General features: G+C 31.8%; 1 protein-coding gene across 1 annotated transcript in view; it reads right to left on the reverse strand.

The window, feature by feature from the left end:
- Window positions 1-1334: 1334 nt before the first annotated feature.
- Window positions 1335-18764, reverse strand: part of LOC143194949 (neural-cadherin) — a 246128-nt gene continuing 228698 nt past the window's right edge. The window contains exons 12-18 of the mRNA XM_076401758.1: window positions 15939-16025; window positions 13283-14088; window positions 10291-10847; window positions 10043-10232; window positions 5778-6019; window positions 3551-3763; window positions 1335-1643 (exon numbers count right to left, since the gene is read on the reverse strand). Of these exons, the coding sequence (XP_076257873.1) occupies window positions 1474-1643; window positions 3551-3763; window positions 5778-6019; window positions 10043-10232; window positions 10291-10847; window positions 13283-14088; window positions 15939-16025 (2265 nt within the window). The 3' untranslated portion in view covers window positions 1335-1473. The remainder of the gene's footprint in view (window positions 1644-3550; window positions 3764-5777; window positions 6020-10042; window positions 10233-10290; window positions 10848-13282; window positions 14089-15938; window positions 16026-18764) is intronic.

An 18764-nucleotide genomic window follows, 5' to 3' on the forward strand; every position in this document is an offset into this window, starting at 1 on the left:
GGCATCTTATCGAGAATAATTGTGTAACGGCACTTCGGAAACATATTTCTCACTGTTGGAACATGTTCAATATGTTCGTTGAAATAAATAAATTGATTTACATTTATACATTTATTTTACTTTATTTTTCTTATCAATTCATATTTATTCCCATGATGTTCTTCTGAAGCTGAAGAACACCTATATGGCCTAGAGCCACTTCTTAGTTTGATGTTGATTATTTTCCATGAGATATATTTTTGAGATGTGAGAAAAACTATTTTTATTTGTACTATTATCAAATAGATGATGCTCTATGAAATTATTTGTCTAGTCTAATCTAGTCAATATTTCTTTATTATTATCTTCAGTATTAGTTCTGTATCAATTTTATATAAAGCAAATCCATACCAATTAAATAGAGCAACAATTCAGAGAAACACATTTTAATTCATAAACCTACCTGTTGAAGAAATTACGCTCATTTATCCAAACGTTAATCCATCAGCTTTTAAGCAAGTCCATCCTTTTGAAGGTCAAAACTAGTATAAATACTGAAGGATGTGAAATGGAATATTTAAAAAATAGGCATAAAAAATTAAGAGTACATAAATGATGTAGATTAAGATGATTTGTTATTATTAATGTTTTGTTGTACCCATTATTATCAAGTGTCTGGAGTCTCAAGAGCATATTTTCTTCTGATATAATTGGGTACAACTAAGACCAAGAATGGAACAATAAGTTGAGCTTCATGAAATAATTGTATCAGATATCTGTTCAGATTTTTCTAAAACAAAGAGTTCTTGCCGCGCGATTGTAAGTGATATTTTGCTTTTTCGTTGTCTCTTGTCGTCGTTTTTATTGAAGTTCTCAATAACATTTCACCTACTCAACATTTTTCTTTGATTTCCTTTATATATTTTACAGCAGCAACGTACGACTATGTCTGTCCTTTTGGATGCAAATGCAAAAATACGACTTCGTATCCTGATACGTACGTGGCACTTTTAATAAAATACGTTATTCTTTGACAGAGATCGAACGACTACTAATGTTCTAGCTACTTGTTCATTTCCACCCATCTTTCTAACGGGCTTTAAGAAAAAAATTTACCGCACACAATTTGATCAAGTAATATTAATGCAATAGTTTTTTATATTATTAAATCTTGATAAGTTTAATGATGTATTATGTGGTTTATATTATTTTTGATGAAACAGGAAACTATGAATCGGATGTTTGAGGTATGGAACGGATTAATAAAAATATATTTGTATTTTAACGTATTTATTAAAAATCTTTAAAAGTTTAAACATTTACACTTAACTCTTTATCTGTCACACTGCCGATGATATAAGACCCTGACACCCTGACACTACTTACCGTCCTTTTATAGTACAATATTTGATACCACTTGTCACAATATCCTAGATACAATTTTATCACAATTTTCCAGTTTATGGTTGTCCTTTCGTCGTCTACGTGCGCGTTTTAGCTAGATATGATCGGACTGAGTGACTCTGCGTTACTGCCCGGTCCTTCGAAGGCATAATTTCGAAGATCGTCCAAGAAGGAGGCGCTGTAATCATCGTCATTTCGATCTTTATAATCTTTCACGAGTGTTTCGATATTTAGTATTTCATGCCTTCTTAGGTCTGTCACTATAACAAAAATAGTAATGAAGGTACATCTATATTTATATTGTATTAAAATAATTTACTTTATGCTTTTAAAATGGCACATTTTCGTCATATTTTGTTTTTTTGATATATCTTATCTGATGATATCGCTACGAAACTGAACATAACATAATTTTGAACAATCTATGAGAAGACCGAATACTAAAGGAAGCAGTGGAAAATGTAACGTGTCAGTTGTGAATTGCTAATGAAATGAAAGATAATTGAGTATTTTTTAAAAATAATGTTCAAAGACAATGAAAAATTGATAAATAAACGGTTAAAGATCTCATATAGACGACAAGAGAGACTATTATTAGAAGCTGCTTGAACCTGACTAAACAATCAATTTGATTCGATATATGCAGCAGATTTTAAACAAACTAGAACTGGTCAATAGGAAAGGCATTGTCGTCCACTCTAGGCCATACATATATTTAGTGACTGGGTAAAAATCGAGAGAGATTGGCTGGGATGTTTTCATGTATCTATTGTATAGCCTAGCCCTACTCGATCATTATTTGTTCCAATTTCTGCAACACTTTTTCAGTAGTATATAAAGCTGGCTCCAAAATAGGCTTGTAAAAATCACTTAATTAAGTTTTTCACACAGAAATCTTAAAAGTTTTACAGTGATAAAACTATAGTTGTACCAAAAATGTGCAAAAGTCATCAAACTTGTCATTGATATCATTCACTGATGTTTAAAATTTGCCATGCCAATAAGGTTTGTGCTGTAATCACTTCTACTTTAAGGGGTTATGCAAATGGATTTTCATTTGGATTTCAAATGGATCATATTAAGTTATTTTGGTGAAAATTCGATCAATTTTATAATTTAGTTTTAGAGATATTGAGATTTGTATCAGCATATGCAGTTCTCAAAGATAGTTTTTCTGATATTGTTGACATCTGCGTGCATGCAGCATTAATGTTCTTGTTTCATAAAAAAAAAACGTCGTTGTAAGTCACCGTTTGATGGTAGAAACTTACGGTGAGCGTGCTTCAACCATATGAATATATCAAAAGTGGTTTTACCAATTCAAATGTGGTAATTGCAACATCCAAGAAAAAAGAACGTCCTGGTAGGTTGAAAACATTCGAAGAAGATGGAACTACAGCATTTATCGGATGAAAACATATCACAAAATCAATAGCAAGTGGAAGAAAATTTGCATGTGAGACAAGTCGCAATTTGTGAACGGAAAAGGCCCTAAAGATAGGAAAAGGTAGAGATAGATAGATAGATAGATAGATAGAAAAATCGTCAGAAATAAAATGTTTCGTCAAGTATATGAAAGGAAGTACAGTTCCTAAATACAGAAAAGCCAAATTGCTTTGGTCGCAAGACAATGCTCTGTATCTTGTTGGACCAAGTTGGTGTCGTATCTTGTGAAGTCTGGAGAAACAGTTAATACTGACCGTTATGGGCAACACATCATCAATTTTATTACGCTCAAAAATATGACAGCTGATGAGGTTATTTTGAACCATGACCGCGAGATATCTCATAAAGCAAAACTAGACAAAGGATTGTTGAATTAACCGCAGCCGCCATAATTTCCAGACCTGGCTCTATGAGACCATTACCTTTTCGCGTTGATGGGGAACGCGCTTGTAGGTGCGTTCGCTGATTTCAAGGATCTAACTAGGTAAACTACCCGAGAGATGGGCAAAATATATGGAATTAAATGGCTTGAATCCATGTTTTGAATCCATTGTAAATAACGTCTAATATTTAGTGAAAATCACGGAAAGATAGAAATTACCGACACAACTCGCATTGGTACACGCCGAAGCTTTCGAGGAATTTTGTTTCACAAGGATCAAAATATTTTAAATTGAAAAAAAAAGACTGATGGACTACAATAATATTAAGTTCATCTTACTTTCCATGGTCTCATGACTACCCTCCGTTTTACTCTTATTGACTGGGATCTGCAGTGGCGCAATATCAAAAGCCGTCATATCATCCTCCCCTCCCCCTTCATCATCGTAACTGATCACGTTCTCCCGGACGTCATTTTCGGGGGATGGCGGTTTCTTCTTCTTCTTTTTCTTCACGTGACTCCTGCTGTAGAACACGAACACGCTCACGAAAACTGAAAAAAAAAAACAGAGACGAAAGATGAGTCGACATATTTACAAACGTCCAAGGAGAACGGGCGGCCTAGAGCAAAAGAAAATAATCGATGCTGCTGGCCTTCTTTTAATTGAAAAAGTCTTTTGCCCGCGTGATCGATGGTTCTAATTTTGTCGAAGTATTATTTGAAATTTCTGCTTCGGATGCGGGGGTCGGAAACCTTAGTCCGGATGTTATTAACTGTTTCCAATAAGATAAAATAAAGTTATGTGGTATTTTCTTTATTGACAAGTAATTTCGAATTAAATAACCAAACCTATGTTAATTGCTTTATGTGTATGGTGGTTCATTTATTATTTCTCAGGTGCTGGTAGATATATATGGCATTGTAATATGTTACTATTCAAACAGGCGAATGTTCAAGAAAATTAGGTGAATTTATCTTATGAGCAGCTGTTAAAATGAATTAATATAAATTACTGGAGGTAGAATAGTGCTAACAATATATAAAGACAAGAATATTACCAGTTATATTTAGAGTTTTGTCAATTATTTGGTGTTGAAAACTAATTTGTATCTTCTATATTTTTATAATTATATATATATATATATATATATATATATATATATAATTTGATATTTGTTTTAACAATTGATAAAATTGAAACAATACAGTGGATAGAAAAATAAAATATCCGATAAGATCAGTAGGTGGTGCTCCATCTTGCATTGCTTAACTTATTAAAGTAATACTGACATATGACAGGGTTGGCTAATTATATCCAATATTCTACATTCATCAGATGTGGGTATCGAATTTTGGGTAAATAATTATGATCAGATTCCCAATTGTAAGAATTGATGGTACAGGGTACAGATAATTTTTTTAACTGTAATTATGAATTTTGGTCATGCAGCGTTGAATGATCTCACCGTTAGTTGGTCTTGTTGTCATAATCTTCGACATAATCACATGTTGGTTATTTGGACTCCAGATGGAAAATAATCTTGTTGGTGGGTATGTATAGTCGTTAGATTTTGTTTCACTCATTGGGCTCATTAAGCAGAATATACACCATAGAAAGAATTTTTTAATAATTGCCCATTTGTCAAACATCAATTGATGCAGGCTGTTTGTTCGATTTTTTCGAATTACTGTATTAGCAGTTGACGAAGTCATTATATTTTGTACAAAGATTGAAGACTGCTACTTGGAAAAAACTTTTATTTTTTAACCTAAACTGCCAACTGTCAAACTGTGTTTTGGATATCTTTGTACAAGGAATAATGAATCTTGTAGACTTCTGCAAATAATTATGTATTTTGGACACAACGACCAGATATAAAAAAGAATGTATTACTATGACAGAGAACAATTTAAACAGATGACCGAGTGTTCATTTGTTTAAATTGATTAATTAACTTTAAGTGAAGGCAACTGAAAAGGAAACTGCTATGCCATCAAAAAATGGACAAACACTCCTTAAAATTAAAATCCAGTTTATATAATAATTATTGAACAACTAGTGATTCTATCAACTAAGTATCATCAATTAATCCAGACTTTTTCTTCGAATCTTTTAAATTACTTTCTTCACAGATAATGAAGTTAAATAGCCATTATATTTTGTATGGAGTTTGCAAACTGCTGCTGAACTTATATTATATTAAACCTAAAATTTCAACTGTCACACCGTGCTTATCAGCCATTTTTGAGTTCCCAACCTCATAAATAGCGCCTAGTTCAGATATTGCCTTGACTTTTTTATTGATATGATTTAGACTAATACAGTTTTTTCAAAAGATTAGGAAGGTATTACGATGGCAATATATCTATGTTATTAATATTTCCTGAGTAAATAATATTACAAAGGTATGGGATATTATTTATCTAATAACTGTCAGTCTGACTGTAGGATCCAGATAAGATTAGACTTTGGAAAAATGTGGATAAATAAACTTTAAATTTAATTTTATATCTGAGTTTTTAAAATGTTAAATGTTAAAAAATGTTTTCTAACACAAATACTTACCAAAAATAATGAACAGACATATCAGAATTGCAGAGAGTGCCTCCAGACTTAGTTTTACGGTGTGCTCGTCGTGGATGATTTCACAGTTTTGTCCTCTAAAGCCTCGTTGACAGATGCATTTATATCTGCGTGGTAGATCTAAATTGACGCAACATCCACCATTCATACATGGTGTGTCAAGGCATTCGTTTTGATCGACGCATTCTTTCATATCCGAGGAGACAACTTGACCATCTTCACACCTGTAGGGAAATTTACATTAAATCATCAGTTTTGCATAAACTGAAAGATAAAATTAGCGAATTGTTTAATATAATAATATAAAAGTTAATGTAGTAAGACTCATTAGTTAAGTTGCAAGAGTTTTTACCTTTCTAAGATGGTGCATGTAGACTTAAGGGGTTATGTTATTGCATTTTAGTTGCTCAGTTAACCAAGAATCATATTTAAGTTATTTTAGAGAAAATTCGATACACTGCTATTATTTCGTTTTGGAAATATTTTGCTTTGCAGTAGTGTATGCAGTTTTCTCTTTGGCAGTTTTTCTGAACTTATTACTTATACTTAGACATTTCTATTATTCGAATATTATTATTTATATATTATATAAAAGCATATTTGATGATGTTTAGTTTTATATTATAAAGTTTTAATAAGTTCGACATACATACAGACATAAGACATACAGCATACAGAGTATAACTCCTTAGAAATGAATAATTGTTAATAATCCATATTATATTATTACATTGTACCATTTTGTTTGTTAAATGCTTTAGAAAAATTCAATATATTTCCAGGTGTATGGATAATTACTTTCTAGTTTTTCTAACAGATTTCACTGGCCATAATTATGTTATTATTTGATATACATATCATCTAATTCTACTATAATTAACAATAAATCTACACATTAAAATTAATAATTAATAATAAATAATAATTAATTACTCTAAATGTCGAGGAAGTCTATCGTAACGTAATGTTACGTAAACATTGCGAGGTGTTAAAATTAAAGTACAGTCGAGAAGGAGATGCAAAGAAATTCATTCAGATTACGATGGTCTAGAGAAAGAGTGAACGAGTTCCTTGTAGACTGCTACGAAGAAATCGATAATTTGTATACTCTTTTTTTATATAACATCTTTATTAGATACGCTTAGTACAATCTTAATTATAAATTGATTTATTACCACATTTAATTTGTACTTGGATTAATTCAGAAGCAAAACGAGTTTGAGAAAATACATCAATATGTATTGTTCAAAAGCTATAGTTTACACTAAACGTATACACTTTATATAAGTTCGTACGGTTTGGTTCGCTTCAATCTCGTGACATCCTGCGCGCTGTCCAGCAGTTGTATTGCTTCCACGTTAGTATGATTTGGTAATCTTCTTTCGTGTTTCAAGGCGAAATCTTGGATAACTTCGCAAATCTATTTGATTTCCAGGTCATCGTGCAGTTCTTCGTTGGTTACGTAGCGATAGGCATTGGTAATCAATCGAAGAACGTTGTTTTGACAGCGTGGGATGACTAGTTTATTAGAATTTTTAGTGCAACCCCATATTTGCATTCCATAGGTCTAAAGTGGCTTTATGATTGTCTTATAAATCATCCTCTTTGATTTTAGATCATGTTGAGAGCATCTTCCGACTAACCAGTATAGTTGTTTTATTTTGGTCCTAATGTGTCTTGCTTTTTATCTAACATTATGTTTTCAATTTAATCTACCGTCAAGATGGATTCCAAAGTATTTAGCTCATTTTGCTTGAGGAATCGGGCATCTATTGAGTGATGATGAGTTTTTATTACTTCGTCGCATTGCAAAATTAACGTGGACATATTTGGAGTTATCAAGTTGAATTTTCCAATATTTCGTCTATTTGTAGATTTTGTTGACTGCCATACGTTGATTTTTATAAAAATGCTTTAAACGCTTTAGAATTATAAATTATTTTTATAAATTAATTGCAGACAGGATTACATCCTCAATCTTAAACGAAGCCCGCCCATTCCTTTACACTGGCGCAAACAATTCAGCACCATCTACACCCATCTGAAACTGCAACCAGATCGCCTGACTCATGGGCTGCCTGCAGACGACGACAATAAATCTCGCCAACGGCTTTGGCGGAAGACAATCCGTTCTAAACTGCGGCCAACATTAAGATTAGCGGTAGTTATTCTGGATAAATGATTGTCTCGACAATGCCGATATTGTTATGAAATATAGCAGTTACTAATCGATTACGTTTAATGTTAAATATCTTTGTTTTATTCCCAATATTTCTTCGGTTTAATTTTATAGCACTGATATAATATATAATATATAATTATTATTATTTAATTAATTGATTCACCATTCTCTCATCAATCCCTATTTTTTAATACCGATATTAGTAATTTAATAATTTCTAACCATTGTCAATAACAAATCCTTTCAAATAATTAAAACATATTCGTGGGTATAATCACTTATTGCAACTAAGGTTTTTAAAATACATACCAGCTAGAGGTAGTCAATTCATTATTGGAGTTTGTCCATCAAGAATAATAGCAAAAATTGTAGTCACTGGTAACAATTGGAACTATATTTTAGTCGTTATATATTTTAGTAGTAACGTATATTTTAGATGAAGTATCTGTTGAATATATTGAGACACGTGTGGGGCATAAATATGAAATGTATCACAAAAATTGACAAAAGCCGATGAGAGTCAAATACCAATTGACTGAAGGTGTAACTGTTGATAGGATTTTGCAGAATGCTAGAGTGGTAGAAAAAAGTAACACTCTTAAAAGGATAAATGTGCTGACAATTCATAAAAACATAATGTTAATTGTCAACGACATCCTAATGATCTAACGGCTACTACTCTCAAGGTAGAAGAGTGGAACAAAGAGGGAGAAATCATGTCTTTCTATTTCAAACAAAATAGGTAATAAGTTCATGTTTTTCACAGTGTTGTATTGACTAATAATTTAGTTATTTTTATAGATTATATACAACAAAAAATATTCGTAGATAGTTATTATAATAAGCAAATTAAAAATAATTTAGGTTATGTTATAATTTATTTAATGTCATTATTTATTCAAGGCTAACAGTCATGAAACTGAAGGAGAAAAAAGCGGAAGTAATAGGGTATGTAAGCAAGAGTTTTTAAAAATATACATTATGTATCTTGCAGATAAAAAATGGTATCTCCAATCTTGCTAGGTTGATTTCACTGAACGGGATATGGATTTTGATAATCTTGAGCAGGTTACTATACAATTTTCCATGAATATTTGTTAAATCTCAATACAATTTTACAACTGGATATGTATTTTCTGTCATTGTTTATTTATTTACTGTTGTAGTTCTACCCTTGTAATCTCTAAAATGTGTATATATCATTCTTTAGTTAAAGTAACAATCAAGTGTACATACATATTACTCTAATATACTTCCATTAATATTTACAATTTAACCAATTAATTAGTCTTCATGTCGTTTATTATCATTTTATTTATGTTTTTACTTACTTTAACATAGAAACATTGGAGTTGAACTATATCAATGACTATATCAAAAACACTATTATACATATTTAAATACAATCAGATTAATATATTACCTTTGTCATCACCTTCAAATTCACATCAATTTAGTCAGTAGCAATAACTTATTTTTACAACTGAATTAGTTCATAACTGATATAAAGACATGGTTAACCCCAAATATTCTAACAAAATTCTTTATCAACATTCTTTAATAATTTTTTTACTTAAATATCAACTAACCAAGTATTTAATTTAAAAATGTCCTTCTTTCCTTCTTCAAACATGATTAATATTCAACCGCTAATTTAATACCCACTAGTAAACATGCAACATACAATAATAAACATAGAAAAAAATTATGGAACAGCAGACAACTTTTATTATTAGAAGTATAACCTCAGCGATCTACTTATATTGGATGCTTAGTTGCAAATGCCGATCATACGTCAACAAAATGAATCGGTCAGGAATACACGATTATGCCCGAAGGACAATTTTGTTTATACCTGAACCCACAGGGTCTGCAGAATAACGATTGCTTATGGTGTAAGTCTTTCTTGAGCAAAAAATCCAGAGACGCTGATTATAATGTTATAATTTTTAAAAATGTTTAATAATGCCTTTTTCAATAAAATAACTTCACAGACTCTGTGAAGAAATCGGACTTTTGATGGATTTAACCGTTAACTGATATAAGAAAACTGACTGATACTTACCTACAGTCATGAGCGTTCCATAGATCAATACAAATGAATGGTTCTGGACAGGTCGTGCGAGTACAAGAAGTTCTTGACGTACAACGTCGATCGATATTCTTGGATACTGTCGCTTGACCCCACTGAGTTCCATTCGTAGCAGGAGGTAAAGGGAGGTGTTTGGAATTCAGTCTTATATCGTCCAAACATCCTACAATATCAATATATTCTATTAAATTCATTATTTTCAAAATAGATTAACCGGTTACCATTTTGGAAATCGGATATGACCTCGAAAGTTCTCACACCAGTAAATTCCACCTTACCACCCACGAAGACACCTTCCTGCTTATCGATTTGCAGGAACTGATGACCGACGAACTCGTAAGTGGAGTTATACCGTACCCCTTCCCCATTGTCTAGCTCCACTATACCCAGACTGCCGTATCTGCTCCCTTTAACGAGATGCCACAAGCCGTCGTTCACCTTCACTTCACTGATAGTCAGATGCGTTTCCTCCAAACGCGCGCCGTTCAGGTTATACCGGAAGTGCAACAGGGAGTCCTTGATCTCCAGCAGCGCGTATTCGCGATTGTTTTGGTCGGCAATGCGAAACAGTTCGCCGTTCTTCTGTCTCGTTCGGAATTTCAACTGGATTTCGGTGGTGAAACGCTCGGGTTCGAAGCTTAGGGCATATTTTATATACGAGTGCGGCCTGAAGGACGTCGGGATTGTGGGGAAAGTGCAGTTCAGGCCGGTCCAGCTGGGATGACATTGGCATTCCGCTTGATTGACGTTTCCGCTGCAGTCCCCGTGTTCCCCACATCTATAATTATATTTAAATATGGTTTTTAGTGGAATAAATACTTCTGAATGATGACAGATGACGTTAAAGACATAGAGTATTATATAGAGGTTTAACTTAAATAGGTGAAGCTGAGGAAATGTTTTGCGTGGTTCAAATAATGCTGGCTCTGAAACCACTTTTTTTTGATTCGTTCATTTGAATTTCCCTACAAAGGCATTTCATTGGCTAATTTCTATAACCGATTTGTCTCTATGGTTTGTTTATGGTGCCATTTTTGTACATCTGTGATTGAATATGATCGGCATTTTTGTACCTTAATTATAATCACAGTTATTTTATTATAATGTATCTTCATTCTCAAAAGTATTGTGTATTCAGTGTATGTGCGGAAATAAAAGAACTAGGGGTTGTTTTCCTTGGACGAAATAACCCAAGTTAGCTAGATTAAGGATGAGTTTGTGTCTTAGCATTGCTTTCACCTGGTCTGTATACAATTATTTATATAGAGCATTTGTATTCATATATATTATTATTTACAGGAATACGACAGACAGAATCGTAAAAATGTTACCCATACTTTAAAACAAAATGAATACAATTTGTAGATGTAACAAGATGAGCTTGATATTATAGACAAAAGATTATCTCATGATTGCTTTATTATATTGTTAATAGATCCTTGAGCTCTCACTTTAACTCCTTGATTTTACCATAATAAGAGCACAACAGTAATATTGATATATATTATAGATTTTAATTTTTTATTGCTGGTCTTTAAAGAATTTCTTTTTGGTATGTTTTCTCCATTCTGACATACAATTTAACCATTTTAATTATCCGTTCCACAATTTTGTCAATTACATTAAATTAAGCCTCAATACATTTTTGGGTCGAACGAGTAAGTAAAATATTAACAGACATAAATTTTCATCTGCCATGCTTTGCTTTCAGTATGAGGGAACAAAAAGATGGAAACGTAAATATATCTGAAAAACCAAGTACTTGAATCAAGTACAAATTGCTACAGAGTCAATGGTATGACGTGTTGCTCAATTTTGTTGGAATCAGATATGAAGAAATTTAGTAGAATCGTCATTTATCTTCGTAATCTAGAATAAACATTATCAGGCGACAATGTAATAATCCTCAATTACATTTAAGATAATTTTGCAATGAAAATAAAGTATATGTATAGTTTTTGTCACATAATGGACTTTATGGTACTCGCAAACACAAAGCGCAGATTGTACTTCAGCGACTGGCAACATATATTATATCTTGATTGGCTACCATCATATCTGATATCGTATATTTCCTACAATATCTCTTTCAACAAGGAAGCGTAGGGTTTCCATATGTTAAGATGTTATTGGTACACCCTATATAAAAAATCATAGGTTTCAAGCAATGACTGTAAACAACTTTTGGTATCTTTAGAAGGGAGAAGAAGCAACTTCTTCATAATAGAAATGATTATTCGCCAAAAAGAAGTATAGACGGAACATTTTTAATTGTCTTAGTTTTCCTGCACATTATTTCATAAATGACTATGAGTAGAAAATTATCATTGTTGGCGATGTTATTACGTCATTAAAAAAATTGTTTCAATGCAGTAAACTGTACTTTTTAAAAAATGGCTTATTTCTTCACACATTTAATATTAAAGGAAATGTATTGCGATTTTTTATTCTTAGGTAGCGTTGTGCTTATTTATCTCAATAATGTTAAAAAAGGGAGATTGAGACTGATGTTTCCCGGTAAAAACTACAACATGTTTAATATGAACAAAAATCCTTAGACAGTTTGTGATTTATTATGGTTGTACAACTTAACGTGCTATTGTTATCTATAAAGAATATCAAGATTGTGATAATATAGCAGTTGTGTAATCTTAGTGTGTTTGAATTATTACCATATAGAAACCACATGGTGATTAAAGTGTTGAAGAATGCACCAAAATTATCGGTAGGGGTGGAAAAATACCATATTAAACATGGTTCCCGCGCCCAAATTTTTTTTCTATATTAATTTTTGTTGTTTTATGTAATTTTATTTTGTTAAGATGACAAGATTGTCTGAAAAACTGTTAGTGCATCCCATTGCACTCGCCAAACAGTTAAATGTGCCCGATGACAGTAAAATGCGTAGGCCCAGACATAAACTACCATACGAATTGATTAACAGACACATAGAATGAGATATAATAATCTCTAGAATAAGTTAGAATAGTTTTTAGAATAAGTTAGGATAGAGTTTAGAAAAAGTTAGAATATTATCTAGAATAAGATTTATATTATAAATTTACACAGCAGATCACTTACTGAAGCGATCTTCTACATGCCAGTAGAGTTATATTATATAACGGAAATTATATTATAATACTTATTGCCCACGGGAAGATCGTTGAAGTTCTAAGAGATTAATAAAAAGAATCTAATTTTATATGTACTTACCCTATAGTCTCCTGAAATTTCTGGCAAGCTTCTTCCATATGTGGGCATCTCTCGAAGATGTTTTCAGAAAGAGCTGGCTTATTCAGGTCAATAAGTAGAGAGTTCATTTTAACATTTTTTATACAACCATCAAAAAACTGTTTCCTGATGGCGCTGCTCCATAGATAATTTTGTGGCTCGAAAGCGCCACTTCCTATACCCCCGAGCTGCATCGGTGTATTAACGTTGAGATACTCATAGAAGAAGGGTATTGTCTTAGAACTCTCACACGCGCTGGTATTCAAAGTAGATCCGTCTTCGAAACTACTGAAATCGGCGTATCTACAATAATCCACCAGGATTCGTAACCTTTCCGTATCCCAGAAGATATCCAAATGATGCCAGTCTCCATCATTTAAGCCTTTCTTTACTTTCACGAAAAGTTCAACCGTCTGAAATCCGTAATTGAGCAGAACGCGGGGAGAACCCTTTTGCAGGTCAACCAAAAGAAAGTCAGAGCTGGTATTTACGAAACGAGATCGGCTAGCTAATGGTCCGTTGTACACCAGCACTCCGTTAGGCTTCAGGGTAAGGAAATCAATTTGAAGGTGGTTTTTATCACAGACTTCTAGGGGCGGGTACCAAGCCCAACCATTCCCTCTAAAACCAATCGACCTTCTTCGATGGTTTTGTAAACTGTCCATCGATGATGAACATCGATCTTCGCCTTTACATGCTTCGATCGATCGAAACTCTTTGGCTCTACATTTACACTCAGGTTTTACAATTAATTTTGGTCCTACCAATGAAGTTCTATTTGTGTTTACCTGAAATGAAAATATCATTAAATCATTTTATCATCAATAACACATTTCTCTAATAAAAATCAAGATGTAAAACGCCACAAACAGTCACCTTTGGACCATGCACATTCTTTGTTTTCTTTTGTGTTCGTTGTGTCAGTTAGTAACCATCTATAAATTGGCCTCTGAAAGTTACGTTATTTAGTCTATGCTGTCTAGGCTAGGGATGTACGCCGTGGAGAAAAATATCGATATATATGCTTCGATATATTTTTAACAACAACCAGTAAAAATATCTATATATAAACAAATGTTGGAAAACAAAATTTTAAATCTTTATCGATTTTCTAAAAATATATTACTAGTTTATTTCTACATTTTACTCATACATACTTTTTGATACATATTGTTTCGTTTTACTATGAAACATTTCGTTTAATTTTAAAAATAATTAATATTCTATATAGTTATTAGCTTTATAATTAGGTTGTTCACACTTTTATTTCCAAGCCAGTAAGTTGTGTCGCTTATTTAAAGTGATATGAATGTTTAAATATATTTTAAATGTTATTATTCTTGCTGTAACACAATTCGCTAAATTTTTAATATACTACCACCTTCTTGTATCTCTGCTTCTGAACATACTGTGATTTGTTATCTACCCCTTCCTTAAATCTCATGTTTTCCTTGTCTCCTTGTATGAATATTTTCCATGTAATTTTTTTCTTAAGAATAACGAGATAATAGCAAACACGTTGATGCTATTATGAAAAATGTCATTTTAATAAATTGGCCACAGAAAATGTTTCCTTTACGATGATGACAGCTGCAAGAATTTAGTATTTAGGTTAATATATAGAGATGCACTGATTCTGTAGATTACCTCCGTTGTAAACACAAATTGCCGTAAGAAATAGCGTAACTTTTCGATAAAATATTAGTTGCAAAATAGTTAGTTTAGAGGTGAGTACAATTGGAGTAACATTGAAAACTGAATAAGTCATATTTACTGTTAATTTGACGTGAATGATGATTTAGTAACACACCACATCATCTGTCTAAAGTTTTATTTATAAAATAATTTGTTTAGTTGATATATCATTTGGAACTATCGAAAAGTATTTCCATAAAACTTTATAAGTCATATTTTCTGTTAATTTGGTGTGGGTGATGATCTAGTAACACATCATATCTGTATATGCTATTGATATGCTAGTCTTTCACCTAGAAAGCACTCTACCACTTGGATTACTACTACTCTACTATTTCGATACTTAGTGTCGAGTGTTATAATTAGAACAAATAATTAAAGGTAGTTAGTTACTTCTCACTTTTCACTTGACAAGTTATCGTTTAGCGACAATTCCTGAATTGATGAGGCTTTATTAACGACATTATTTTAAGGATTGTTCAATATTTTTTCATTATAGTTTTCCATTGTATATTATATAATTAGCGGATACATTTATATAATTTAGTGGATACATTGGCTTTGAGATACTTGGAGTCATTATCATCTTCTGTTCATATTGCGAATCATAGTATTGAGTCTGTTTAATTCATTAGTATATTCTCGGTTTAAGCTAAATGTCTTGATGTAATTCTTTCTGTTATGATTTTTATTTATTTTATATAATACTTATTTAATTTACAAGGAATCTTATAGACTGTTAAATTAGGATAAATTAGTCATAAAAGACCAATATATTCTAGTTGACTAAAGATACTGTATATTCTTTGTATGTTACTTGGAACAATATGAAACTAATACGTAAGAGTTTCTAATTATTCACAATATTAGTTGTGACGTGACAAAATTGAGAGGGATCTCTCGAACTAGATAACTTTCAAATTACATAAAATTAATCGCTTACCAAGTAGGATAAGGCACTGATTATTAAATTATTCCTGCAGGAACCGTCGCAGGATTGATTATCTTCAAGGCATTCGTCGATACCTATCTGAAATCCAAAAGAGAGGTGTTTATTTATTTATGTTTTGAAATGTTTATGTGTTGGAATTAATTCGTAAAGGTTGGTAGTAAACATTATTTTAATTAATATTATATCGAATTTGTTTAAAAATATCTATTACGAAGTTTTATGAGCCAAATGTTCCTTATCGTTGAACATGTGCGTCACGGAAGTTTGATCAATGAGTCTTGTCTGAAATATTAGATGCTTCCATGCATTTTGATTAGTGATAACTTTTGTTGAAAATGTATTAAAATTTTTGTTGAAAATTTTAACATTTCTTTTCATAAAATTTAGTAGTTTTTCATTGAGTAATGTGAAAAATTATCAGAATACATGCAAGCCATTAATATACTTAGATACTGTTTTGAGGTTGCTACTATTCAGAACTTGAACGATTGCCAGCGAAACCATGATTACGTCAGACCTGAATCTGAGACTTATAGGACGATTGATTTTTTGATAAATTTATTTAGCAGCGAACAGAAATCACGTTAAACCAACAACAAATTCAACAATACCATGGTTTTTCCTAAATATGTAATAATTCTGGTACCCTAAATTCATTAATAAACATTTACATCATATTCAGTGAATATATATTGCGATAACTAATATCATTTGTTGTTCAAAATCAAAACCAAAATCACTTCCTCTCATATCTGCTTCTCTAATAGGTATTTTTCTTTAGGTAAAGGATTTATCTGGTTAGAAATTATAAATAAACATTTATTAGGCCTATAAATTAGTTTTAAAGGAGTTTACTTATTTGAAACATTATTATAACAAATTGGTACAATGTATTTTAATTATTCAAAGTATTTTTAATCTATAACTTATACTTTTTCCTAACTTACAAGAATTTACGTATTATAACTAGAAAGAACGATGCGGCTTATATATTGTAATAGGTAGTAATTATAAGGAGCAAGGCCTGGAGAATACGGCGGTTGGGGTAGCACTTCGCACTTTTTTATTCCCAATTATGTTTTTACACAACAATATTATGTTTTATTAGGTATCATTGATATTTCGCATTGCCGTTGATGTTGATGTTGATGCAGTACAAAAAATGTAGCAAAGATGGAAGAAATCTCTCCAATTTTGCTGCTGAAGCAGCATTTTACACATAACCAGATGCCTTTCAATTCTCCCAAAATATTCAATCTTCCGAATCATTCTACTATTCTTCCAGCGTTTATAAATGGTTTCATATCCTTCTCCCAGTAATCCTGTACATTCTTCTTTAGTGTACTCGGTGCAATTTCAAACATCTTCAACGCACTGAAATTGTTTTTGTTCACACTTCACAAGAAAATAACACATACCGAAATGTTGAAGCCTTCAGTATCGTGAGTGAGATTTCAGCATGAAAATGTTTACAAATGTATTCGATGCAAATTAATGAACAGTAACACCATCTGTCCTAAATCTTTTAAAATTAATTTAAAGGTCTAATAAAAGAGAATAAAATGCATACAAAAATAATTTTCCATTTTAGGTTATATAAACACAAAATATATAGAACCCCCATATTTTATATTTACCTTGAAACAGCAAAGTACCAAATGCTATATATAGTACAATAATCTACAATTTCCGGGAAGACCCAATTTTAATTAATTTTAAAAAGGTAAGGCAAGCGATCGCATGAAACAAAAATAACATTTTTACACTATGGCGGACCTCCCCTGGCAGAAAAAACTCAACCCAACAAAATAAAAAGAGAGTGTACATAGCAATCCAGCCAAAGCACGCTACAAATATCCAGGCCGTCCCAGTTTATTATTTCGGAAAAGCCTACTCCCTTTTGAGTCGTAATTTCGGGTAAAAACCCTGGAGGCTGATCGTTTTAAGCCATGTGTAATGCAGAAAATTAACAGGGCACCTGGTGAATTGTTCTACAATTTCGAGGTAAAAAAAAGTAGACCGTGTACCTCTGAGAGCTTAGTAAACCCTGTCTTTCAAACAACAATTTTGAATCTCAATACAAAGAAACACTTCTAGTATTATTAAAATTTTCTTATATTATTAGGTAGTGAAATAATATGTGGCGAATAAATAGTTTAGATTCTGTTAAAAGAGCAATTTCCAGAAATTCACAGTTGGTGCAAAATAATTCTAAAAAGGAGTAGCCCAAATATTATAATATATTTAATTAAGAGAATTTTGTCATACTGTGTTTAATTTGTCTATAAACAAGGTACTCTGTATAGCATATGCCCTATTGAAATTTATTTACGCGGAATTTCAATATAAAGTTTCAATTTCTGGGCAAAACACGTAAACTGTGTAACAACGTTTCGCATGAGAATACGGCTCGTCATTCGAAAATTCAACAGCCATGCTATTTTCGCCACTCTTTACATAGATTTCGTCTAATTCTCAATTTACTCGGTCGTAAATCACGAAGCATTAATAATTCATATATCATAATCAGTACCAAACTACGTAGAGGAGACTGTATGTAGGGTTTTCGAATAACTTTGTTTTGTATTACTTATTTTAATAACTAGAAAAGTAATTCATTTTTATATAGGATATTGATGAACTCGAACTAAAAAAGAATACAATCAATTGTACTTTTCTTGTTATGGCGATGGTGGCCGTTCTATAGGCCTTATGGATTGTGGAATGTTGACTACCGTATTCGTTGAGGGTTTGAGAGTATAATTGCCCCTATTATTTTGAACAATATTTCATGAAAAAGTTTTGAAACAACTCTTA

This window comes from Rhynchophorus ferrugineus, unplaced genomic scaffold (assembly GCF_030347505.1).
Source record: "Rhynchophorus ferrugineus isolate W39M unplaced genomic scaffold, kcgeb_rfMv2 rfM4, whole genome shotgun sequence".
Taxonomy (NCBI): Eukaryota; Metazoa; Arthropoda; class Insecta; order Coleoptera; family Curculionidae; genus Rhynchophorus; species Rhynchophorus ferrugineus.